The sequence below is a fragment of the Falco punctatus genome (assembly GCF_963210335.1).
Source record: "Falco punctatus genome assembly, chromosome: 2".
Taxonomy (NCBI): domain Eukaryota; kingdom Metazoa; phylum Chordata; class Aves; order Falconiformes; family Falconidae; genus Falco; species Falco punctatus.
Genome location: NC_137581.1, coordinates 586,345 through 611,896, shown reverse-complemented (window position 1 = coordinate 611,896; position 25,552 = coordinate 586,345). Strand labels below are relative to the sequence as shown.

At 46.3% G+C, this 25,552-nt stretch overlaps 1 protein-coding gene across 1 annotated transcript; it reads left to right on the top strand.

Moving 5' to 3' along the window:
• Positions 1 to 5,384: 5,384 nt before the first annotated feature.
• RRM1 (ribonucleotide reductase catalytic subunit M1) lies at positions 5,385 to 25,317 on the top strand. The gene is made up of 19 exons (XM_080374911.1): positions 5,385 to 5,727; positions 6,798 to 6,886; positions 8,656 to 8,833; positions 9,329 to 9,429; positions 10,078 to 10,137; positions 11,487 to 11,526; positions 12,493 to 12,655; positions 13,240 to 13,381; positions 14,030 to 14,113; positions 14,739 to 14,900; positions 15,492 to 15,571; positions 16,064 to 16,265; positions 17,737 to 17,886; positions 19,618 to 19,839; positions 20,253 to 20,329; positions 21,199 to 21,334; positions 22,589 to 22,684; positions 23,538 to 23,726; positions 24,068 to 25,317. Exons 1-19 carry the CDS (start codon positions 5,709 to 5,711, stop codon positions 24,254 to 24,256), a joined length of 2,379 nt encoding a protein of 792 aa, XP_080231037.1. The 5' UTR covers positions 5,385 to 5,708; the 3' UTR covers positions 24,257 to 25,317.
• Positions 25,318 to 25,552: the final 235 nt, after the last annotated feature.

Below are 25,552 nucleotides of genomic sequence, written 5' to 3'. Positions count from 1 at the left end.
TTCCAGCTGCAACAGTGCTGTGGAGGGCAACTTGCACCCCATGGATCCCTGGCACTGGGAGTGGGAGCTCCTGCAGCCTGGGGCAGCACAGGGCAGGACAGGCACATCCCCTCAGGGCCCCCTGGTCCTACCATGGGTTCCAGTGGCATGGTGGGTGCCAGGGGCCCGGCATTTCCTGCTCAGTGGTAGGAGGGAGGGATGGCCGTGTTCTGCTCACCTGCGCCAGGTGCAGCTCCACCCCGGCCTGCTCCGGCCAGGGGTGCAGGACCTACTGTGATGGGGTTCCCATGAGCCTCCCTGGAGCCCACAGCCTGCACAGCCTCCCACTAATGGTTCATCCCACTTGGTTTTGCAGCCAGAAGGGACCAGAGGCATCACTGCTTGCTCCGCAGAAGTTCTGGGGGCAGGGCTGCACTCAGTAGGGTGAGACAGGACATGTGGCTCATAGAGAGCTGGGTGCAGGGTGTGCACTGGCGTGGTCCCTCTGAGCACCAAACGTCTGCTGGGATGTGGTCTCATGCTGGGCTCCCCACACGCCTGTGGTTGAGCCACGTTGCAGGAGCAGCCTGGTGCTTTCTCCAGCTGTGGGGGACATGCACAGGAGGGACACGAGGGCTGCAGCTGATCCCAACCCCACTGCAGAGCAGTGTGAGGAGGCAGGCAACGGTACCAGGCTTCCACCCAGTGCTGAAGGCCAGTGGGCATGAAGGCACGAGGAAGAAAGGAGGAGTGGTACAAAGGGACACATAGGGGTCTGCTGTTCCCCCCAGGCTGAACAGCATCCAAGTGGAAAGGAAGGAGTCATTTCAGGAATGGCTCCATCTCCCTTTCCAGGTTATCTTTCATGTCTGCATCCCACAAAACACCCATTATTGTCACCCTGCTTCCCCAGTTAGTGTCTGCGCTCTCCTGGCCTGTTTGCTGGGAAAACCAGACAGCCAAATAAGGAGCAGAAATTGTGATTCAGTTTTCCTGGGAGACAGACCGTTGCCGCCTTCACACAGGCTCAGCGTCAGCAGTAGTAGCAGCTGCTGAAAGACCTCAACTTAAAACTGTGATCTGTCCATGAAAGATTCAGTATTTTTCCCCCAGTTCCCCTGTTCCAGCCACTGAGTCATCTTCTATTCTTGTTAGAGTTTCTGTCTCCTTTCCTCTGCATCTTCCAGGGGACACTGGGTTAGATCCCTGATCCTCTGCTATACGCCAGCTTCTGTCTGTCTCTCAGGATTACGTGCGTTTCTTTCATGGCTGATGCATGCCCCTGCCTTTCTTTGGCCATTGCCATCACGCTGCATCTGGAGCCAGCTGTTTCTAACTTCTAGAATAGAGCAGGCTTCTCAGAAGAAGGAAATACCCGTTGAACCAGGACTATCCCCAAAAATGCAGCGAGGAAGGGAGAGTGGAGAAAGGAACAGACCTCAAATACAGGTTCAGCAGAATTAACTCTTCAACAGAGAACACTTTTGCAAGATGGGTATGGGTTGTGAATTGTCCAGTGATCCACTAAGCTGGTGATCCCCTCTGAAAGACTGCATAAAGTCTTTGTGGGGTGACTGCAATCGAATCTAAGTTGGGAGAAAAAAGGAAGCTCATCATAGGAGGAAACCAAAGGAAGAAAGAGTCATGCTGCTCGGTGACTGTGGTCGCCTTCAATTCATGACATCTGCCAGAGTGCTGCTGTGCTCCTGCGGCTGTGAAAAGTCCTAGACCTTGCAAGAGAGACAATTAAAATCAAGCAGTCTCTGCAAATGAACAGCATTGCTACAGATGTTTCTGGGTCAAGGAATTAACTGTAACTCCACACAAAAGAGGGAAATGGAAGAGGTATTTTTATTTTGGGTAATTTTGGCGGTCTTGTTTATGGTAGAGCTTTGCAAACAGTTGGCCCAGGGCAACAGAGGGACTAGTAATCAGAGCTGGGAAATCAGTATAGTGTGCTACGATGCACAAAACAACCAGGAGGTGGAGGATTAGACTCTTCCATCTGTACTTTCTCCACACAGACTGAATCCTGTAAGAAACCCCCAAGATACCTAAGATATTTGCAACTTCCACTGTAGCCTAGAGGCCCCCAGAGCAAGAGTCACAGAGCAGCCCAGACCTTTGTCACTGGCTGGATTAAGATATCTCTGTGCAGCTCAGTCTGTGGTTCAAGGCTTCTACCTCATTCACATGGTTTCCCCTGCTTTGGCTGGAGATGTTCCTCAAGGCCAGCAGCTCTCCACTTGCACCAGGAGTGCTGCCAGCCAGGCAGCCTGGCATTGCAACACTGTCAAGGCCTCAGGATGATTATTCTCAGGGCCCAGTCCAGTACATGACCTACAAGCACACAGCATAAGCCAGCAAGACTGGGAAAAGCAGGAGATCTTAATCAGGAGAACTGGAGAGACACTGTTTTCTGAAGATGCTTGCAGCCTGCCAGGGACAGTGGTCCCTGGGTGATGGGGAGCACAAATGTGAATCTGCCCCTCCAAAGGGAAGATGTGAACTCGAGACTTGCCCAGCTTTACCAGCTATGTAGTCAGATACGTAATCATCAGCATTATCAATGGCTGCTTTGGAAGAGAGGCCTGAACCCTGTTCCCTGCTAAAAGGGAAGCTGGACTTTTTGACCCGGAAAATGTGTTGGCATCAGGACATCACATAGCTCCGGAGTGAGATAACATGCAAATCTCTGCAGCAATCTGATGGTCCAGCATCCTGGGCTCCCTACAGAGCATGCCAGTGTAGTGGACTTGCATGCAGGCTCCCAGCTCCTTTCATACTAGGTAAGACAGGAGTATGTGGCCAAGAGGTGGGAGCCACTCTTTCCTTGGTGTGACTGTCCCCTTGATACACGGCAGGATCAGATCCGTTGCTTTGTGGCTTCATATTGCTTGAATAGAAGGTACTGAAGCAATCGTGGTTTGGTTTTGAGTGCTGTGCTAGCTCAGCGCTTGTTTCCCACCTGGGAAAAGCTCAATGCCCTTGTGCAGTTGAGGTGCTAGCTGCAGGTGCCTGTGGCTCTGATAGTTTCTAATGAAGCAGCCTGTTCAGAAAAAGGAAATTTCTCTGTGGAAATCAGTAAAGGAGTAACAACAGGAACCTGTTAGCACAGCTGCTTCACTCCAGCCAGAGCTGTCTCAGAGCTGGGTGGAGGTAAAGTATTGCACAGCCTCAGGAAGTTTGTTTCTCGTTGCTACGTTTCCTCCCAAAACTCACCTCTCTGAAGAGTTGAGTTTATCTCAGCCATTCTGATCTCACCACAACATGCTGGAGGGGAGGAGGCTGTTTTTTTTCTGCAGCCGTTTAACTCACAACATACAGTCACATCCTCATAAAATGAAACCACTGCTCCACCTACTACTGTTTCTTTCAAAAAAGGGTGAATAAAACACAAAGTGGAATAACTTCGGGGCAAAGATCTGTGAGCACGGCTCAGTCTTCAAACAGATCAAAATGCCATGCTTTTTCCTTCTGTAGGCCTTTTCCCAAGAAAATAGAGAAACAACCCCGAATTTATTCCCATTTCCTGATCACTTCCAAAAATTCTGCGTGTCACATCTTTGAGATGAGAGCTTTTTGGGCTGACAGCCTCTGTGTAGTGCTCTTGTTTGGCTCGCTTGAGCTGAGTGGGATCAGGCTGACCTGCTGGTGCATGCTGGTGCACTGGACACCTTCAAAGCAAACCTGGGTGCTGAGGAATTGCTAACTGCCATTTTTTCTCTGAGCCTGAATGGAACCAACACCTTCATGTAGGAAGTCACAGTGGCCCATCCAGAAGAAATAAGAACTGAATTTCCAGCCGCTTTGTGCCACCATAGCTCCTGGGACTCACAAGATTAGCTTTGGCTAAAGGGTAACTTGCACATTGGATGATGATACTCTCATGGCGCAAAACCTGAAGTTTCCGGTGCGGTGCCATACTCGCCTCTGCTTCCCCTTTCCCACTTGCAGAGATGAGGCCATGCAGCGTTAAGCTGCTCAGCATTGTCGCCTGCAGGCAGGTGTGCTTCTTGGGGTGGTTGAAGAAGCACTTCACAGGCTCTGTGCAGAAAAGGAAGATCCTGTAAATGATAAATGCAAGATATTATCGTGCCGCTCAGACTCAAGTGCCACAGCTGCTGGTTGGCTGCTGGTTTCCAAGACATTCAGAGCAGGTTAGCAGAGGAACTACTGATGTTTTGGGTTGGATTATGTACATAAACCTCAGCACTGCTTTGGGTGCTGCTGCCCGTGAGCCCTGTCTGAACACCCAGGCACTAATGTGTCTGGTTCTGGGCTCCCAGTTCAGGAGAGACAGGGAACTACTGGAGAGGGTCCAGTGGAGGCTACAGAGATGACGAAGGGTCTGGAGCATCTCCCTTAGGAAGAAAAGCTGAGGGAGCTGGGGCTGTTCAGCCTGGAGAGGAGAAGACTGAGAGGGGACCTCATCAATGCCTACAAATATCTTAAGGGCGAGTGCCAAGAGGACGGGGCCAGGCTCTTTTCAGCGGTGCCCAGCGACAGGACAAGGGGCAACGGGCACAAAGTGCAAGACGGGAACTTCCGTCTGAATGTGAGGAAGAACATCGTTCCCCTGAGGGTGACGGGACACCGGGACAGGCTGCCCAGAGAGGCTGTGGGGTCTCCTGCTCTGGAGACATTCAAACCTGCCTGGATGTGAGTCTGTGCAACCTGCTCTGGGTGAACCTGCTGTAGCAGGAGGTTGGGTTGGAGGTCTCCAGAGGTGCATTCTGACCCCAGCCATGCTGTGATTCTGCGATTCCCTTGCCGCTGCAAGGAGCAAGCACTGCAGAAGATGGTGGATGCCCACAGGAGAAGGCTTGCCCTCCTGAAGCACAGGGGAGGGTGACCCTCATCAACATTGTCAGTCCTAATGTTGTAAGAGCAATTATAGTTTTCTTTAACATCCCAGAAGGTCTTTGTGGAGGGATGTGTGCCCTTCACGTCACCCTTAGCTGGGGCACCCGCCGCTTTGGCTGGGGATGGCAGCTCAGCGTCCCCCGTCCCCTGCTGCCGGCCTTCAGAGCCCTCCGGGGGCTGTGTGTCGCCCAGGGGCATTTCTCCTGGCAGGGCCAGCTCCCCTCCTGTCCATGGCCCCAGCCTGCTGGAGGAGAGCCTGGGCTGGGTGCCATGCTGGTGCACGGCCCACCGTGCCCGTACAGGCCTCTGCCCCAGGGGGGCGGCGTTCTGTGCGGGGTACAGGCAGAAAGGGGGTTGGGGGCGACCGCCTCTCGTTCCGAAACCGGGCCTTGCTTTATTATAATTGTAATTGCTATTGTTGCAGCTATATTGCTTTTCGCAGTATGAGGGCGTTTTGTCCCTTGGCGGGCTCCATACGTCCCGCCCTGGAGCCGGCGTGCACCGCCCTTTCCCGTCCCACCGCAGGGCGGGCCGGCGGTCGCCATCTTGGAAGCGGGCAAGCGGGGTGTTGTTCCCCGGCGGGGTGGTGTTTCCCGGGAGAAGGGGTCGGGGGAAGGTAGGGATGGAGGAAGGGACGAGTCTGCGCTAGCGGTGCAAGGCAGCGCTGAAGTCGTTGGCGGTGGGGGGAAGAGCACAAAGACGGAGGCAGTGCCCGGAGGCAAGATGTCGCCCTGAGCCTCAGCCGGAGGGGTGGAGCGCTACGGCGGCGCAGCGGGGTCAGCGCAGTTGGCGGGAGCGGGAAGCGCTTGGACCGCGCTTGGCGCTGAGGAGCCGTTGAGAGACCCGGGACGCCGACCGCCGCCATGCACGTTGTCAAGCGGGGTGAGGAAGAGCCCTCCGCCGTGGAGGGGCACCGGCCGGGCACGGGACTTCCCTCCGCACCGGAGGGGAGGGGATGGGGTCGCCCCTCTCCTCTGGGGGGGGGGTCTCTCTCATGGCTCCGAGTGTAGGGGGGTGGGGTAACTCCTTCTGCTTTGGGGGGGCTCCTTCTCGTCGCATCTGGTGCGAGGGGACGGGACCCCCTCTGCTTTGGGGGGTCCCTTTCGTGGCGCCTGATGTGAGTGGACACCGGATCCCCATGGCTTTGGGTGGGTCCCTCTAATGGTGCCTGATGTGAGGGGATGGGACCCCCTCTGCTTTAGGGGTCCTTCGTCTGGCACTTAAAGTGAGCAGATGGGGACCCCTACTCTGTTTTCAGAGGGTTCCTCATGGGATGTGGAAGGATGGGATCCCCTGTGCTTTGGGGGCAGCTTGCATGGCACCAAGAGTGAGAGGATAGCACCCCGTCTGCATTGCAGGGACCCCGGAGTAGTGAGGAAGCTCCCCCAATGACACTGAGAGTGAGGGGTGAGACCCCTCGGTTTGCCTTGGGAGACATCCTCCACCCACCATGGCAACGTGATCTGGGCTTGGTCCCCACACCTTTGATCAAAGGAGAGTGTTCGGCCAGAGGAGGAAACTCCGGTCTTTGCGGGACAGGGGGGCTAAGGTGGCCCTCACCTGGGTTCCCCATCTGCAGCGGTGGTCTCGAGAATTGCATTTATGCAAAGTTTTAGGTGTAGTGGGGTGGGAATTTCTTGGCCCTGTAGCGGGTACTTGTACCCCTCTTGAAGTGGTGGGAGCTCCCTGTTTTTCCTCACGATACTGAGACCTGTGCCTCTGAGTGAGGGGTCTGTGGAGTAGATCATCTCCAGCAAGAGCATGCTGGGGTGGAGGGGTAGTCTTGGGCCTAAACAGAGAACATAAGCAGGTTGTCCTTGGTGATTCCCATCCCAGGCTTCCCTAAAAGAGGGCTGGCCTCTTGTGTGAGGTGCTAGGTTAGGAGGATACTGTGCTTAACTCGTTCTTTATTGTAATGGGAGCTGTTGTGATCGCAACCTTTTCTCCAACAGATGGACGTCAAGAACGCGTCATGTTTGACAAGATCACGTCGCGCATCCAGAAGCTTTGCTATGGCCTCAATGCTGACTTCGTCGATCCTGTGAGTCTGTCCTTTTTCCTGCTGTCCTGTTCCCTGCCCCTTGGGTGATAGCTGCTAAAAGCTGACAGTGGTGAGCAATTGTTACCCAGCTCTTCTCCTTGGCAAAAGCCAGCCATGGCAGCCTGCACAGGAATTCTGGGCAAATGCATTCACAATGTGTTTCTTCTAATTGTTTGTGTTCTGAGGTTTTTTTGCTTCACAGGTACAGAGTCTGAGGCTGGTGGGGAGAAAAATCAGTTTACCTATTGTAAATTGTTTTTACCTTAGACGTTGAAGCAATTTAGCTTCTTGTGCTTAAAAAAGAGTTGTTGGTTGCTCCAATTCACATATTTTGGTTTTGGTACACTGCTCTCAGTTTCAGTCTGCAAATTCTGAGCAATACTATATGGAAAGTAGCTCTTGATCTTCTCATCATAAAATAAGGTGCCCTTTTTGTCTGACAAAGTCCCCCTGTCATTGTAGTATCCCTACTTTGTTTTTTCGAGCTGTGTACGATTTTGAGTGCATGTTGTAAGCTTGTTTGAGTGCACTTGTGTAAGCTTCTCCTTCCAAAGCCTGTACAGAGGCTGACTCCCTTGCGGATCCACCGATCTCTGTGAGACTTTTTTTTTTTTTTTTTTTTTTTTTCCACAGATGTGCAGACCCAGTGTGTTCATTCTGGAGTTGTCAGCTTAGGCTTTTCACATCTCTATTGATCTATTTTCTTAAATTGCATCTGTAAAATATCTGACGTTCATTCTGCACCAGAAAGTAGTGCTCTTCAGCCATGGAGAGAGAGCAGGAGGAGCGTTAGTGACTTGATTACTGAAACACAAAGTATACTGACTTGATCTCAGTGACGTAGGACAGAAGCAAGATTCCTGTTCCTCCTGACTCTTAATAACCCTGTCTTAATAATGAAGCTAATCTTACACAAAGTGCCGCATTCTTATTTAGTCTGCAGTAGTGTGTGACATCTCTTCCTGGAACTGAGTTTCTCCTTTTGGACTTGGATCTTCTTGTGCCAGATGCTTTACAAGCCAATGCTAGAAATCCCTGACCTCATGTGCTTACTTTCAGAGGGTAAGGTTTGAAAATTACAGGTCCTGGTTTTGTGAGGCTGTTGACAATTCCAGCGCATTCAGCAGTTACCATGCTAGATCAGACCTCCCATCTCCAGTATAGAATATACTCTTTCTTGTAGAGGTCAGTGCTAAATGCTTGAGAGAAAAGCAGAACATACTTTAGAGATGGTAGATGCAAAAGTCTTCCCACAAAAGGTCCTAACGGGCAGATGAAGATGAATTTAAGCCATGAAGCAAAAGCTATTGTATCCCTTCCAGGCTTGGGTTTTTTTCGTTCTTGTCATGAAATGATTTTAAACATAGTGCTTCCATGTCTCAGAAACTGATAAAGTCAAGCTTCGTCTGGAGTTTCAAAACTTCCAAGCAAGTACTGTTTTAATCTCACTTTTTTCCCTATGAACTTTGCTGCTACTCTATCCTAGCCTTCAGGAAAGTGCAGAATAAAAACTGTTAATGAATCTGGATTGGCAGTTTCTGCTTTCTTCATGCTTTCCTCACTCTCCCTTCTGCCCCAGTATTATTTTAAAATTTTAGGAGTCAGTACCTCACCGAGAGGGTTTGGTATTTTAATTCACTTTTCTATTCAAACAGGGTGAATGGTACTGCTTATAGTGAAGCACATCTTACATCTCAAATGGTTGAAACATGAGGATATTTTTTTTCCTCAACAACAGGTAGCTAACCCCTAGAATTTTCCTTTTTCAGGCCCAGATCACCATGAAGGTGATTCAGGGGCTGTACAGTGGTGTCACAACGGTGGAACTGGATACACTGGCTGCTGAAACGGCCGCAACCTTGACCACCAAACACCCAGACTATGCTATCCTGGCAGCAAGGATTGCGGTGTCCAATTTGCACAAAGAAACTAAGAAAGTATTCAGTGGTAAGTCTCTTCAGGGGCACTTGCATAGCAATTAGTCAGAAAGGGAGTAGGAGTTTCAGGGGATATAAATAGGGAAATCTCTTTCTGAAGCAGGAGTTACTAAGTACCCAGGCTAACTAAAAATGCCATGGAGATGGAAAACATGAGTCTTAGGCATGTCACAAGGAATATGAAATTGCCTGTTTTGTGAAAGGTATCTGTATAAATAGATTGATGAAAAATGTAACTGATTGAAATTAGGTTGCACCCACTTTCTTTTCCATTTGTTTTGTGTTATAAATTCTATTAAAAAAGCATTGTAAGAGAAGTGCATTTTTAAAGTTAACAGATTAGTAATAGTACTGAGCAAATAGAACAAAAGTTACACACTTGTAGAGCTGGAGGGGGTTGTTTTAGAGGATGGGTAGTCCTGCCTGTTAAATCCTTAAAAACAAATGGCAGGTGATGCATATATGTGTGTGGTTGTCCTTCTTTTTAAATACCTTTCTGTTGTAGATGTGATGGATGATCTCTACAACTACGTAAACCCTCACAATGGGAAGCACTCACCAATGGTCTCCAAAGAAACTCTAGACATAGTTTTGGCCAACAAAGATGTATGTAATGTTTTTTTCACTTTTTCAGTTTTAAAAATTCAGTGAACTAGTTCAAATAATTTATTTTTCTTATTTTTTAAGTGAGCCATGTTTGCTTTAGGACAGAAAGACAATGCAGAAACCAATGCAGGTGGTAATTGCACTGTTTTGGAGAGTTTAAAAGAGAGGATGTAGGAATTTCCTTCATGTAAGGATGTTTCTGAATTAGAATCTTTTTGGATGTCCTTGTAGTCATGATCAGCGGAACCGATTAATTTTGAGGAAAAGTGCCTTTTGATGTAGCAATCTGTTTTGTTTGCACAAAAGGGAGAGTTGATGTTTGATTTCTGACTTCAGGTTGTTTCAGGTCTTTGTGCTTACGAGGAAGTCACGTTTGTATTTTCATTGTATGTTGTGTTTCTTAGTGTCCAGTTAGATTTCATTAAGATGTAGCCAACAATTGTGCATTATACTTGGAAAAAATTTGTTAAAACTGTGCATTTGTTGTTTCAAGCTAAGTGCTCTTCCCTACTTTATTCCTCTGATGTGATGTCAGTTTCACTAGATCTTTGAGGCCAGAAATGCCAAACAATGATAGCATTATTATACTTAACGTGAGGCACAAAAAGGCTGTAAATGTAAATTTTTCTCTGTATTATTTCCTTTCAGCGCCTGAATTCTGCCATTATCTATGACAGAGACTTCTCCTACAACTATTTTGGTTTTAAGGTAAAAAGCACATTACTCATGATAATGAAGACAGCTGTTTTGATACTGTCCTGGAGCTGAGTCTTGTGGGAAGAGTGAGAATAGTTGTGGAACCATCTAGATTTGGGCAAGGAGGGCAAATGGAGTAGGTGGGACGTTAATGAGTTTGTTAAAAAACGAAGAGTACCTGCACAAAGCAGTTGCCTAACTAGGTGAATCATGTACTTTCTTCTTGGCCTCATTGTGTACCCTTGGCTGCTGTAGTATTTTAACTCTTGGGCTCTAGCTGTTTTGCAGTAGATAGCAACTGAATGTTGTTGAAAGCTTCCCAGCTCAGGCAGTTCCTCAAGGAAGTAATCTAAATTTTAATAAACCAAAAAAGGGATTTTGGTTTTTTCCCCATTGTTTTGTGTAACAGTTGTTCTCAGTGTGTCATCCCACGCGTTTGTCTTCTTCCATGCTGCTGGCACATCTCTCCGACAACCGGTCCAGTCTGCTGTGCCCCCACCATCTGCTCCTTCTGCTCCCCTCACAACATACTGTTCTTTGCCTAGTTGTTTTAGTGTGCGATGCAGTGGGCTCTCTGGAGAGTTAGCTGGAGAGTATTTCACAATTCCATAGCACTGGGTACTTCAGGTAGTTCTTGTGAATCTAAGTACTGGGGGTCTTTGCCTAGAGTTTCCATCGACACATCTGATATGGTGCCTTCTAGTTTGGGGGAAGTAGTTTGCAATGAGGAAACATCCAGTGCGTGTCAAGAGCAGAGCAGCTGTGGAAGCAGCATAGGCAAGGACGGAAGGAGGGGACCTTGAATGGGTGTGTGTGTTTCTATATGTATATAGGTATGTAATTCTTGACATCCTCTGTAATTACTGATGTAATCCATTAGGCGCAAGCTTAAAAGGCATCTGCTCTAGTTGTAGCATTGCCATATTTCTATAATTTTGTGTGTTCGACACCCAGCACTGCAGACTGTGATACAGGTTGTCTGGAAAGCATTCTTGTGGCACAACGGACAATACTTTAAGAAGGGACAGGGTTGTGGAGAACAAGGACTCCCTTTTCTTCTACCCTTCATTCACTGTGCGTTGAGAGGTAGCGGTGAATGTGGCAACTGCACGCACTACTACCACTCCATAATCCAAAGTATGGAGTCCTCAGTGTTGGAATCTTACAGTGGACTTCTGTTTGTTTTTTTTTCAGTCATTAGTCACCTAATACCCTATGTCATTAACAAGAGGGGGACTGGAGTGCAGGGCTGGTGCTTCTGTTGAAGCCCAGGTTAAGGAGCATGAAGATACTTAAGTTTGGAGCTAATAGGATTTTTTTAAAAACTGCCTGTCTACTAAAATTCATTCTCTCTTTTTAAGACTCTAGAACGTTCCTACTTGCTGAAAATCAACTCAAAAGGTAAGAACTGTCTGTATCAACTTAAAATAGTATTTAAAATCAAGACCATGCATGGCTCAGAACAGGGGTTGAGGAGGTAAATAGGCTACCTCACAGCTTTCCCTATAGCATTCCGGTAAAAGCACCATGTACTGTTTTTAAAAAAATAGCAAAACATTCGTAGTAGGTTTTCTCTGGGCATGTGCAACTTCTTTCCTTAGGCTAAGAATCTAGCATTTTTTTGGTGGCAGTGGTATGCTTGCAAGGGGAACAGCTGATCATTAAAGAGCAGCACTGTGGCAAATTTACTTGAGTGTTGCAAATAATGGAAGTGTGACCTGGACAGCTGTACTTCACCTCTCTGTTCTAAGGACCTTTGTGCTTTGAAAGCTACCTGTTATCTGGGATGTAGAAGATGAAGCAGGTCGTGTCCCGCTGTGGACTTGTTTCATAACGCTAAGCACTTTCTAATAAATTTAAACTTGAAAGAGCTACTGGGCTATCTGTGCCAGTTATTGCAGGTCCTTAGCATGAAAATCCTAGGACACCAGAAAGATGAGAGGTTAATTGTAATATAATAAACTTAGCAATTGGATGCAGGTTTGGATATTTGATTGGATTTTAACTGTTAGTACAGCTGTGTGTTCGCTTCTCCATGTGCCCCATGAGAACAGTCACGCATTGGAGCAGGTTGTTGAGCGGGGTTATGCCGTCCTTGTCCTTGAGTTTTGAAAAACTCTGCTGGGTAATGTCCTGAGCAGACTGCTCTGATTCTCTCAGCTGACTGTTCTTTGAGCAGGAGATTGGACTGGCAACCTCCTGGAGTTCCTTCCAACCCGGTTTATTCTGTGATTCTATGAAAACTATGGCTCTCAAGTGGCCCACTGCATGCTGTTTGTAGCTTATTGCCATGACCTCTACGTCTGTCTGTACCAATAGTAAATGTCACACTGACATTCTGTTTTCTTCTTTGCTTTTTGCATTCAGTTGCTGAGCGTCCTCAGCATATGTTGATGAGAGTATCGGTGGGGATCCACAAAAATGACATTGATGCTGCAATTGAAACCTACAATCTTCTCTCTGAAAGGTGGTTTACCCATGCCTCCCCCACGTTATTCAATGCAGGTACCAACCGGCCTCAACTTTCCAGGTACCTTTGACTTTCAAGTTTGCTTAGTGCATAACTGGGAGAAGATAAAGTTTTGGAGATCGGGTCTGTTCAAATGAAATAGTTTCACATCTTCTGAAAAGAGTAGCTGTGTTTTTGTGATTGTTCTATGAAGTTTTGAGAAGTTGCTGTCAAATTTAACCTGTTACCTAGTGTAGTCTTTGGGGAAAAATACATAGGTTTCTGTAAGCTTCTAGAGCCAATGGTAATGTTTACATGACTATATTTTATTTAAAAGGTACCTATGTGCGTAGTCTTCTGTAGATTACAAAACAAATCTTGGTAATTGTTTTCTAAAACCTTCTAAAAGTAGTAAGCATAACTGATAAGACTCTAAAAACCTTTTGCTTCAACAACACACGTTTAGGTAATACAACTATTGCTCATGATGTTTTTATAAAACTATCCTGTATTCCACTTTGCAACCTATGGTTTTGCTTCATTTATTTGCTTTGCATGGCATGTTAAAGATGCAGTGTTTACCTGTGTTTTACTGCAGCCTCGGTGAAATACTTCTTGACTTTTTGTTTTAATCTTTGTATGCTAAAGCTATTTGTTTTCATTAGTTGTTTCCTGCTGTGCATGAAGGATGACAGCATTGAAGGAATCTATGACACTCTCAAGCAGTGTGCACTGATCTCAAAGTCTGCTGGTGGGATTGGCCTTGCTGTGAGCTGTATCAGAGCCACGGGCAGCTATATTGCTGGGGTGAGCGTGCAGATGGTGTTCCCAGCAGAGATTAACCTCTTGGTTTTAGGAAATCTCTGTATTTTGGTTGCCAAATCAATGCTGCTTCTACCAGTCAGTTTAACACAGCAGTTTGTCTAGCTCAGTAGTCCTTCCCTTTTCAGTATGCTCTAAGGCAAAAAGGTTGGTTTTCCTTTGTGTTTTGGCCTCCTAATAGAAGTCCTTCTAAAAAGAGGATCTTATTCCACTGTTTGATCAGACAATTCCAGCTTATTTATGTATGAGCAACCTAGAGATGTACTTAGAGACTTGTGCATTAGCTCTTTTCCTTTTTGTACGTCTTTAACTGCCCAAGATCATCTCTGAATGTGTGTTTGGTTTTTTTGTCACAGCATATGTAACCTCTGCAAACCTCTAGATTACACAGTGTAGAGGAAGAAGTTAGGAGGTACATCTTTTTAAACTGTGGGACCAGTAGCTGATATATATATTTTTGTCTATTGGTAAAAAAGGTGTGGGGAAGGGAATACCAAATAACTGATGGGGGTGGTCAGTCCCTAGCTTTCAGCATAAAAGTTTTGCAGACTGCTGGAAGACATACAGAAAATGTAGGCCCATCTCTTCAGGCAGCTGCTTTTCAGTATTGATGGTTTTCCTGTGCCTCTGCAGACAAATGGAAATTCCAATGGGCTTGTTCCAATGCTGAGGGTCTACAACAACACTGCTCGTTATGTGGATCAAGGTGGAAACAAGGTACTGGCTTCCCCTTAAATTGAAGAAGGGAACCTCAGGTCAGAGAGGGAGGTTCCCCATCTGTGAAGGATTGACCCAGTAACATCAGTGAGCTGATGCAGTGGTTGTAGATGAAACACAATTAACATAGGGCATTTCCCCCCCCCGGTTGACATTCTGGTGTTCCCCTTTCACTATGCATTTTATCCTGCAGGTATGTCTTTTGGTATATGCCTGTACATGATACCCACATGTTAGAGCAGCCTCTTGCACTGCTTGTTGGTCAGTCCTTGAATGCCCTGTAGTGAATTAAGGCATAAGGCTGTAGAAAGCTTCTTGATCCTTTGTCTTCACACAGTCCAATGGAGGCATGACACAATAAGTAAATCTAAGATTTATCCAGCTCTTGTTTACACAGAGGAAATGTATTTTTGTTACTAATAATTTTTGTTGAGAATCTGGAACTAATACCGTGGCCCAGTTCCAGTAAGTGAGAGAACAGTAATGCAAAAAATACTGAAATTGCTTTAATGAGAGTATAAAACTCACCTCCAATTAGTTTATGGTATTGTGTGCAGTCGGGAGCAGTGCAGATTTGCTTTCCAAGGGCAATGTGTTCTGATGTTGACTATGTTTTATGTAACAGAGACCTGGGGCTTTTGCCATCTACCTGGAGCCATGGCATTTGGATATCTTTGAGTTTCTTGACTTAAAGAAGAACACTGGGAAAGAAGAGCAGCGAGCCAGAGACCTTTTCTTTGCCCTCTGGATTCCTGATCTCTTCATGAAGCGAGTTGAAACCAACCAGGTAAGAAGCTTGATTGGTGCAGAATAGGCCTGGTAATGGAGGAACAGGTGACCAGCCCTGGGATGGAGTTCATGAAAGGTTGCAGAGCTGTCTTCCTAGCAGCAAAGGAGCTTCTTGAAAGAGCTGCTGCACCATATTTGAGAACTAGGCTGTGTAGGTAGACAGTGGAGTTGGAGAACTCCAGTGGGATACTTTGCTTCGATGTTTAGTCTGGCAGCCCATGACTTATGTACTTACACTACTACATTAAATTTTTACTCTGGAATTTTCTTAAAGCATCAAAATCTTCTCAGTAAATCGATCTGCTTATGATGGCTTGTATTTGCTTTAAAACAGGTTACGTCTTGAGAACCAGTCCTTTCAGGACTAAACATGCAATTTGGTCATAACTATTTGTATCATTCCTTTTTAAATCTGACTAGTCTGATAAACACCTTCCCCACGTCTGCTGGCAGAGTTGGTTCCTGGATTCTTAGCAGGGGAAGTGTAATTTGCATGTTCCTGTTTACAGCAGGATTTGTTGATGAAGTTGTATGCCTTTAGTTAATGGGGTGCCTAAAGATTTTCTCTGAATGTTTTTCCTTCTTACAGGACTGGTCCTTAATGTGTCCAAATGAGTGTCCTGGCCTAGATGAGGTTTGGGGAGAGGAATTTGAGAAACTATATGAGAGGTAAGAAAAGTGAATAGACTTTTAAGTAGTAGTCACCCATTCACAGAACTGTCCTTGGAGTGTGGTGTCTGGGAGCCAATGCACGGGTTGGTGGTGGTGGCTCATAAGTGGTCAGTGAATTCTGTTATCAGATGGTAAAAGGGCAAAGATGGGGAATGTCTGCTTACTGTTTGCTTCAAACTCTGACCTGCTAGAGATAGAACGATGTATGTATGATTGTTTTAGCTTGTTAAAGGGAAATTCTGAAGTGATCCCTGCTTAATGCGGTCGATGGCTTTGTTTTGAAGTAGTTGTGTAGGATGTTACAGTGAAAGATTTCTGTTTTCTTTAAACAAGGACAGTCTTGATACCCTGCTGATACTCTTCTGGCTAGTTCAGAAGAGAATGGGGTCTTGCCTGCCTGAGAACCTGATGTTGTGTTAAAAATTACTGTCTTTCACTGCTGGTTTTGGAGAGCCTGGGAATTATTAAGCAACATTTGTCCTCTTGCAGTTATGAGAAGCAAGGCCGTGTCCGCAGAGTGGTGAAGGCCCAGCAGCTGTGGTACGCTATCATTGAATCACAGACGGAGACTGGCACACCATACATGCTCTACAAAGACTCTTGCAACCGAAAGAGCAATCAGCAGAACTTGGGGACCATCAAATGCAGCAATCTGTGTACAGAAATAGTGGAGTATACTAGCAAAGATGAGGTAGGTGGAGAACAGGAACTTGTAGTGTTTAGGAAAGCTGTGCATGCTCTTGTTGCAGGTTTCTAGAATATTATAAAATCATGAAATGGTTTGGGTTGGAAGGGACGTTCAAGACCACCCAGTCCCACCCCCCTGCCAGGGGCAGGGCCCCCTCCCCCCAGCCCAGGCTGCTCCCAGCCCCGTCCAGCCTGGCCTTGAGCCCTGCCAGAGATGGGGCACCCACAGCTGCTCTGGGCAGCCTGGGCCAGCGCCTCGCCGCCCTCACGGGGAAGGGTTTCTTCCTCACGTCCAACCTAAATCTCCCCTCTCTCAGCTTCAAGCCATTCCCCCCTGTCCCACCGCTCCCTGCCCTTGCCCCAAGCCCCTCCCCAGCTTTCCTGTCGGCCCCTCCAGGCACTGGGAGCTGCTCTAAGGTCTCCCCGGAGCCTTCTCCTCCCCAGGCTGCACAGCCCCAGCTCTCCCAGCCTGTCTCCATAAGATAAGATGTATCTGACTGTTGGTTGGGGAAGGGAACAGGTAGCTAAGAAAATTCTGGGAATGGAAGAGCTGTAAGTACTTACAGCTCTTCCACTAACTCTGTGTGTGGGTTTCCCCTCCTTTCCAAGTCCCATGGAGGATTTGGTATAAAACAAGATACCCACTGAAGCAAACCTCTGAAAGTGTGAGGGAGAAGTGAGCTCTTTGGCTTGCTGGTAGCTGATGTAAGCATCTCTTCAGCTAGTGATTTGGTAAAATCATGCCTCTCTTACCTCCAGGCCTATGTATTAGTAACAATTCCCCCTGAGTTCCCTATGTACTACCCTAATCTTGGTGCTCTGTGGATGTGTTATGTTAGCATTGTGAACAAAAAAGAAAGGCAAAGGAAGGACATAGAAATGAGGAGTACATCACTGGGAATTTCTTGTGCAGTAAAGCTCTTGAGGCTGCTGTAACTGAGCATATCAGTTTCTACTGCCTGAGCCCCTAGTAGTTCTTTAGTTCACGCTTTTTGAACTACTCAGTATTCATAAAATCCTGAGTAGTCTAGAAGAGGTGGAGAGTCATCTTGCCTGCCTGCGCTGCGTAAGAAATCGTAGCTGACGTCTTTCAGTTCTTCTGGGATTGGAATTAATGTTCATGTTAGAAAATGCCCTAATATTCAGATCAGCTGCAGATTCTAGTAACAAAAGAAATCGTTAGGCTTCATTTATGTAAGGATGGCTTGCAGGCGATAAGATTGAGCAGGCCAGAGAACTGAATTTTTATTGTGATACTGACTTCTACTAATACTTTTAAAATTGTTGTCACCCCTTTTTAACAACTCGTAAGATAACATGGAAACGAGGAGTGTTTTTTCCCCACCTTTATAGGTTGCTTGATCCTTTTGTTTCCGTATAGTTTGGATAGAGGGTGTGTTCCGGAACTGAGATTGTGGGTTTTTTGCATGGGGTGTTTGGCTGGCATGCCTGTTTTCACTGTTTTCTCTCCACAGGTTGCAGTTTGTAATTTGGCCTCTATAGCCCTGAACATGTACGTCACTTCAGAGCATACGTATGATTTCAAGAAGCTAGCTGAGGTCACTAAAGTTATTGTCCGAAACCTGAACAAAATCATTGATATCAACTACTACCCTGTGCCAGAGGTGAGTGCAGTGCTGAGCTGATACAGGGCTGAAGGCATGCCAAGTGTCTGCTGACAAAGGGCCCGCTGCTCGGTAGCGATCCCAGTTCAGTCTTGGGCAGAAGCAATCAGTGAGGGATTTTGTAAACCTGTTTTGGCAAATAGTTGGGAGTTCCATGAACTACCTGTTTGCATTTGTGACCCCTTGTTAGTGGCTTCTTACACTTTAACCCATAATGGTTCCTTAGCAAAGCAGTTGTAGAAAAAGCCTCCCCTTGAGATGATTCTGCAGTTGGAAATTTTTCATGTGTGAGGATTTCCGTAAAGCACAGAACAGCACTAGGAATAGACTGGAAAGTGGAACAGAGAAAAGAGTGCTGGAAAGATCCCAAGGTGTAACTCGGTCTTTTTGGTTTTATGCATTTTTGGAGGGTGCATAGACTGCTTTCTGGAAGGAAAGTGGGGAGAGAGTTGGCAATTGTTGAAGAGGAATGGGAGCAGGGTTTGTTGCATTGCAAGAACATAGAAAGGCAAGTGGCAGAGCTGGGTGTTGGAGGAGGAAATAAACAAATACCCAAAGTGTGAAGCCAAACCTGATGAGGATCAGATTTTTCTAGCATGTACAATTTGAATGCATGTGTTTAAACAAGGCTTAGTGCTGGCTGCTGCACTTGGGTCACAGCAACCCTGTGGAATGCTACAAGCTTGGGGAGAGTGGCTGGAAAGCTGCCTGGGAGAAAATGGATGTGAAGATGTTGGTCGACAGCCTGGCTGAACATGAGCCGGCAGTGTGCCCAAGTGGCCAAGAAGGCCAACAGCATCCTGGCTTGTATCAGAAACAGTGTGGCCAGCAGGGCCAGGACAGTGATTGTCCCCCTGTACTCTGCACTGGTGAGGCTGCACCTCGAATATTGTGTTCAGTTTTGGGTCCCTCACTACAGGAAAGACATGATGGTGCTGGAACATGTCCAGAGATGGGCAACAGAGCTCGGGAAGGGGCTGGAGCTCAAGTCTGATAAGGAGCGGCTAGGGGAACTGGGGTTGTTTAACCTAGACAAAAGGAGGCTCAGGGGGAACCTTCTTGCTCTGTACAACTTCCTGAAAGGAGATTGTAGGCAGGTGGGAGTCAGGCTCTTCTCCCAGGTAACAAGTGACAGTACAAGAGGAAACAGCCTCAGGCTGCACCAGGGAAGGTTTAGACTGGATATTAGGAAAAATTTCTACCCTGAGAGGGTTGTCAAGCACTGGAACAGGCTGCATGGGGATGTGGTGGAGTCACCATCCCTGGAGGTATTTAAAAGACACATAGATGTGGTGCTAAGGGACGTGGTTTATTGGTGGACTTGGCAGTATTAGGTTTACTGTTGGACTCGATGTTCTTAAAGGTCTTTTCCAACCTGAACAATTCTCTGATTCTGTTCTATGAAATGTCTTCACGGGCCTGTTTTTCAGAAAGTGCTTAGTGTTCACTTCTATATCATGGCTTCCTTTGTCAGGTTGAGCAGTTAAGGTTGGTGATCACTTCTAACAAAATTAATTTGGGTCGTCAAAGTCTTGCCCCACCAAACAGCAAACAGTGGGGAACTGGGCAGAGTTGAAAGGCAGATTGTTGCAAGAGAATGAATGGCTCAAAAGTTAAGGCAATGGTATGGATGAAAAATTCCTTTCAGAGGTCCTTTTCAACCTTATTTATTCTATGATTCTATGTAGTTGTGCTAAAGGTAATTATTCTCTTTGCTTGAATGCCATGCAGGCTGAACGTTCCAACAGACGCCATCGTCCCATTGGCATTGGTGTGCAGGGCCTGGCAGATGCTTTCATTTTGATGAGGTACCCTTTTGAAAGTCCTGAGGCCCAGCGCTTGAACCAGCAGATTTTTGAGACCATTTATTATGGTGCTTTGGAAGCCAGCTGTGAACTTGCCAAGGAGCAAGGACCGTACGAAACGTATGAGGGTTCTCCTGTCAGTAAAGGAGTAAGTACCAGGAGCTGTCGTGTGTCAGTGCCAAAGCTATGAAAAGCAGGTAATGTGACTGTGCCTGGCCTTTGATACAGAAGATGTATGACTGAAACACCTTAGGCTGATAATATCACAACAGTACAAATGGTGCTTGAGTTTTCCTCCATAATATGGCTTCTTAAGTGCAGTAAGAAATGCGTAAGTTAAACTGAGGTGCAGAGAGCAATAAAAGAAAAGCAAGGCTCATCCTGTGTTGGCTGTCATCTTTAGCACAATTAAAAGATTGAGTGTAAGATTATGATAGAGGAGCTTTGCTGAAGCTGAATTGTAGAGAATAGTTAATAGGGATAACAGGTTCATTTTACAGTGTGATTTATAGTGTGGAGAAAAGAGTGCAGTCTAATGTGGACAATACCTGTGTTCTTCAGATTCTTCAGTATGACATGTGGAAGGTCACCCCATCTGATCTTTGGGACTGGAAGGCTTTAAAGGAGAAGATTGCTAAGTGAGTAGTCTTACACAGTTTGTATTAGATGTAAAATACATTCGTTGTGTTCTGACTGACGAAAATCAAAAGGGCAGAAGGGTAAAAATGGTCCTATGTGTTTCGCCCCAGTAGATCTTTCTTCAAAACTGTTTTGTGGATGGCTTGCTTTTTTTTTTTTTTTTTTTTTTTCCCAAGCCAGAGAGAGCCCACCCCCTAGACTGCTTTAGGTGAGCTCTTACTTCATCTTGAATGAATCAGCAGAATGGTTTGTGTACCTGTTAAACAAATGTAGTGATGAGTTGGGACAGTGTCAGTTGGGTTTGGGAGCTCATGGAAAAGCTCTTTGGGAGCTGACATGGAAAAGCAGCTGAGCCCTGAACATCCTGAAGACAGGAATTGTTAAAGCTGAAGTGCCTGTAATGAATTTCTTCAATTTCTATGGCTCTAATCTTAAAATTCAGTAAATCTGTCTCTGTCTTGTGTACGGAGAGTTCTCAGGCTCTTTGTGGGCTGCTCGTTTTGGTTTTGCCTGAGTGCTGTGGAGTTGTGGAGTGCCTGACAGATTTTTTGGTTTTTTTTCCTCTGCCTTTTCTCATGACTAAATAATTTGGGAAAGCCTCTGATTAAAGGCAAAAATAGCTAAGGCTTTAGTTACACTTCCATGTTGACCCACGTTACAAGTTTAGTGGAGCTTCCTTTTTTTTACTGCAGGTAATCTGAGGGTTTGCAGGTTACTGAGAAGTGAGATTTCCGAGCGTGTGAGCCCGGAGTTCCTTATACTGGCCCTCTTGCTCTTTGCAGACAGTATATAAACTCTGTTGTTCTTGGGTCTTTTCTGTCTTGTCTCACATGGTCGAAGCTTTCTAACTCTTGACTATTGTTATTAGATATGGTGTCAGAAACAGCCTTCTCCTTTCTCCCATGCCAACTGCTTCCACTGCTCAGATCTTGGGCAACAACGAATCCATTGAGCCCTACACCAGTAACATCTACACACGCAGAGTCCTCTCAGGAGAGTTTCAGGTATGTTGTGTGAAAGAGCTTTCCTGTTTTCATATCTTTTATGACTTTCGCTGCTTAGAAAGACAAGATGGAGGCCACACACTTGGTAACTGTTCAGTTGGATGTTTATGTTGAAGGCCAAAAGCACCAAGGGGAACATCAACCCTGTACTACATACTGTAGTAGTACAGTTTTGCTTATTCCACAGCAGTCGTTGTGGAATACTCAGAATTGTAAAGAAGTGCTGCTTTTGACTGGAAAAAACCTTTATGAGGTCTTCAAGATGGCCTGCAGGAGAAATTGCTAAACGAATGATGATTACTAAAGTTATTGAAGGGACATGCATGCTATGGGAAGAGTAACTGAGGCCACAGTGCTGCTTTGCACAGTCTTGAAGAAAGAGCTGTATTGTATGTAAAGTGCTGAAGAGATCTGAAGAGGTCATGTAAAAGCTTTGCAGATGCAGAGGGTTCTGCTGTTCAGGAAGGAGAAACAATATGAGTTCTGGAGGCTGGAATTAGCAAAGACCTCTATGTGAGGCCAGGGGAATATCTTAACTGTTCGGGGCATCTGGTCTGTCCATCCCCTCTGAGATGTCCCCTCATCGATGTTAGAGAAAGCACTCCCATTTCCTCCTGACTGCAGGATCAAAGCAGGCATGTGTAGTGAGGTCAGAACAACAGGTTTATTAACCTGCTCTGCAGGTCAGGTGCAGGGCTGCTGGACAGTTGTCCCCAGTCCCAGCAAGCAAAAGTTCACTGTTTTTTCTTCCTAGATAAACAGCCTGCACCTCTTCTGTTCTTTCCCCTTCTGACCGCAGTCCTAGTGATTTTACTTATTTAGTAATTCAGGTTGTGGTCAGCGGCCCTGGTAAACCCAAATTTCTCCCTTTCACATCTCTTGGCGTTCTTCATGCGGGGGAGTTTCATACACTGCCCTTTCTCGTTTGTAAAGTCTAGTAGCTTCTCCCATTACTGTCCTACTAGTTCAGCCCTGGGCTGGTGCCAGCTAGGCATTGCAGCCAGCCTTCTGTTGTCATCTGCAGTGGCCAGCAGCATCTCACATCTGTTACCTTGTTTTAACCTGGTGCCTAGTCTGGCCTCAGTGCTGACTGACAAGTCAAACTTTGTCAGTACCATACAAGGTCTTACTTAACCATTTACAAACTGTGTGCATTGGATTTGCCTCCTCTGGGAAGGTGTAGCTGCACCATAAGGTAGGGCGTATAGCTGAGAATATACAGTGCTTTTATTCTTTGGCCTTTGCCCCTTGCAGGTGGTGAATCCGCACTTGTTGAAAGATCTCACAGAGAGGGGCCTGTGGAATGAGGGGATGAAAAACCAAATCATTGCCCACAACGGCTCTATCCAGGTACGTGTGAGAAACCAGGGAGAAAAGTGCAGGGACTCAGCTAGTCTGTGAGGTGCTGGCAGGGGGGCTGTTTTGCTAGAGTGCTTTTGAGGTCTGCTGTATGAGTGACTCAGCTAGCCTGTGGAGGAAAAGCTGCAATGTGTGGCGTTTCCATTAGAAATATGAGGGGATGTGCCTGAGCTCAGTGATAATCTGTTCCTGCTGGAGCCTGCCCGTGTGATCGAGAAGGCCAATGGAAATGTGCTGATTTGCTAGAACAAATACTGAGTCAGGCTGCTTTACTTTAGGCAGGTTCTGCAAATGTTTGGATTCCCATTTATCATAAAGATTATAAAGGGGTAATTTTGTAGCAGGGAGTAGCTGAGTATGTGACATCCAGATCCAGAAGTTACATGTAGAAGTCTGCGTGGGATGAATCATTTATGCTGTGGAGTCTGAAACGCTACTGTGGCTGTTACGCTTGGTATCATGCGTGCTAACAAAGTGCGTCCACCTTGAAGTTTGAGGGAGTACTAGCTGTTGGGTTGCTTTTTGTAAGACCTATTCAGGGCAAAACAGTAATGGTCTGTTTGCAAACAGCTTTTTCTCTCAAATTTCCTGGAAGAAGCTGTCCTCTTTCAGCAGTTGAGGTTTCTTTACGCTTGTGTGCTTTCAGAATCGGGATGCTTGGATCCAGTGATAGAGTTGGGCTGCAAAAAGCCTTAGTTCTGGTCAGGACTGCTGAAGTTTCAGCAATTGGTGAAGAATCCGATTTATAAAATTAAATAGTATTTGTTAAATTTTTTCAAAAAAGTGAACATTTGGGCTGTCACTGGTTACGCTGCATTGGAAAATTCTTCCCTCTTCCTTTTAGAATATACCTGAGATTCCTGATGACTTGAAACAACTCTATAAGACAGTGTGGGAGATATCCCAGAAAACTGTCCTCAAGATGGCAGCAGACAGAGGAGCTTTCATTGACCAGAGCCAGTCTCTCAACATCCATATTGCAGAACCCAACTACGGCAAACTCACCAGCATGCACTTCTATGGGTGGAAGCAGGTATCTGGGAGGGGTGGGTGGGAGGCGTGTTCAGAACAGAGAGCAGATGCAGGCTGCTAAGTTCTTTCATGAAAAGTTGGTCTGTCTGATTCTTAGAAGGGTAAACGGCTGTTTCCTTCCATGAATCTGGTGTTACTAGTGGAACATCTCTCCAAAGCAGTAAAGCTGTGGATGCTTGTAGCGTTGCTCCCATTAGTCCTGGCTACTACTAGATGTGACTCTGAGGCCAGTACAGTGGTATGGGCTAAGGGAGGTCAGCCTCAGCAGTTCAGAGTTTGGCTGTATTACTCGCCTGACCTCCAGACGATTCCAGCTCTTAGACTCATGCTTTTGCTCTGCAGGGTCTGAAGACTGGCATGTACTATCTAAGGACAAAACCAGCTGCTAACCCCATCCAGTTCACCCTGAACAAAGAGAAACTCAGAGAGCGGGAGAAGGCCTCCAGGGAAGAGGAAGAGAAGGAGAGGAATAAAGCAGCCATGGTGTGTTCCCTGGAGAACCGGGATGAGTGTATAATGTGTGGCTCCTAATGGATCTACCCTGCAGTGCCAGCAAAGCCATTTCACCTGGCTGGAGTCTTTCTAAGATAGAAACAACTAGTGTTACTTCAGGATGTAGTGGCTTGCTGGAACTGTGGCAGGGAGGGGCAATCACAATAGTGTTGTTGTAGCTTCCTCATCCACTTGGGGGTTGGTGCACAGGTATGGATAGGGTGCATGAGAAGTTTGTATATTGCTTTTGTAGCTGAGCTTTCTGAAAAGTTAAGTGTTCTTGCATGGTTTTACATTGAACCCTATAGGCAGGACTTCTGAACAGACAGGGGAAGTGCTAACGGCACTTACCTTAAAGATCAGTCCTGGGGTCTTCAGACAGTTCTTCTCATTTACTAAAAACTGTTACTTGTGTCTTCAGAGAAAGAAGCAGACCTGAATGGTATTTTTTTCTTTTCTGTGAAAGACAGGCAGCAGGAAAACATCCCTAGGCTGGGTGTGTTGTATGCTTGCTGTGCTGCCTGTCATGGCAAAGGAGCAATTTATGTTAAGGTTAGAAAGCTGGAGTGTATGCCCATCTGCCAATGAGACCCTTCTCCCACCATTTCTTACTCCTTGCCCCCTCCTGTTCCCTTTTCAAAAAGCTTTTTCAAGGAGCAAACTGGTGGTAGGTGTGTTGCTGCCTGGAGAGTTCGTCTCCTCCATCCCAGCCTGACAAGGCAGAGCATTGCACTTGGTAAATACTCCTTTTCAGTTTTGACCAGGGGATGGCAGAACTGTTGCAGTGCATTTTATTTTGTATGGAAAACCTACTCTTAATTTATCAGTTTTCTGGTAATGGGCTTCCATGCTGCCCTTGGCTAGAAGGCCTTCTGAAGCACACACGCAATCTTTTTTTTTTTGAGAGCTACATTTATCCACCGCAGCTAGTTATTGGATCTTTTCAAAGTAATACATTTTTACTTATCCATGTACTTAACTCCCCGCTCTAATGCGATGGGGCTTCACCATTCAGTTCTTAAATATTTATTGAATTCATGTACCATACAACTAACCCTTTAATCCAGCCAAACTCAATAAAATGTGGAATGTGAAAGGAATGAGCAGTGGTTTCTTGGGAATGGCTTCTTTGATTAAAAATGAATTGTAGCAGCTGGAGGCTGGTGCCTTGTTTGTGAGCCCTACACCTCCTGTGCACAGTTCCTTCCAGAGAACTCTCTGAAGGCTCTTGTTGTGTAAAACAGAGCATGTAAGTGGAACCCTGTATTTGCTGGGGCAGCCGTGCTTAGCTCAGTAGGGTGTCTCTTGTTTTGTGTCATTTTGAAGATTGGAGCT

Bases quoted from the DNA above. Each gene is read 5' to 3' on its own strand.
- RRM1 (XM_080374911.1), top strand. The intron at 12,656-13,239 runs GTACCTTTGACT...TGTTTTCATTAG, and splicing joins AACCGGCCTCAACTTTCCAG to TTGTTTCCTGCTGTGCATGA. The intron at 16,266-17,736 runs GTAGGTGGAGAA...TTCTCTCCACAG, and splicing joins AGTATACTAGCAAAGATGAG to GTTGCAGTTTGTAATTTGGC.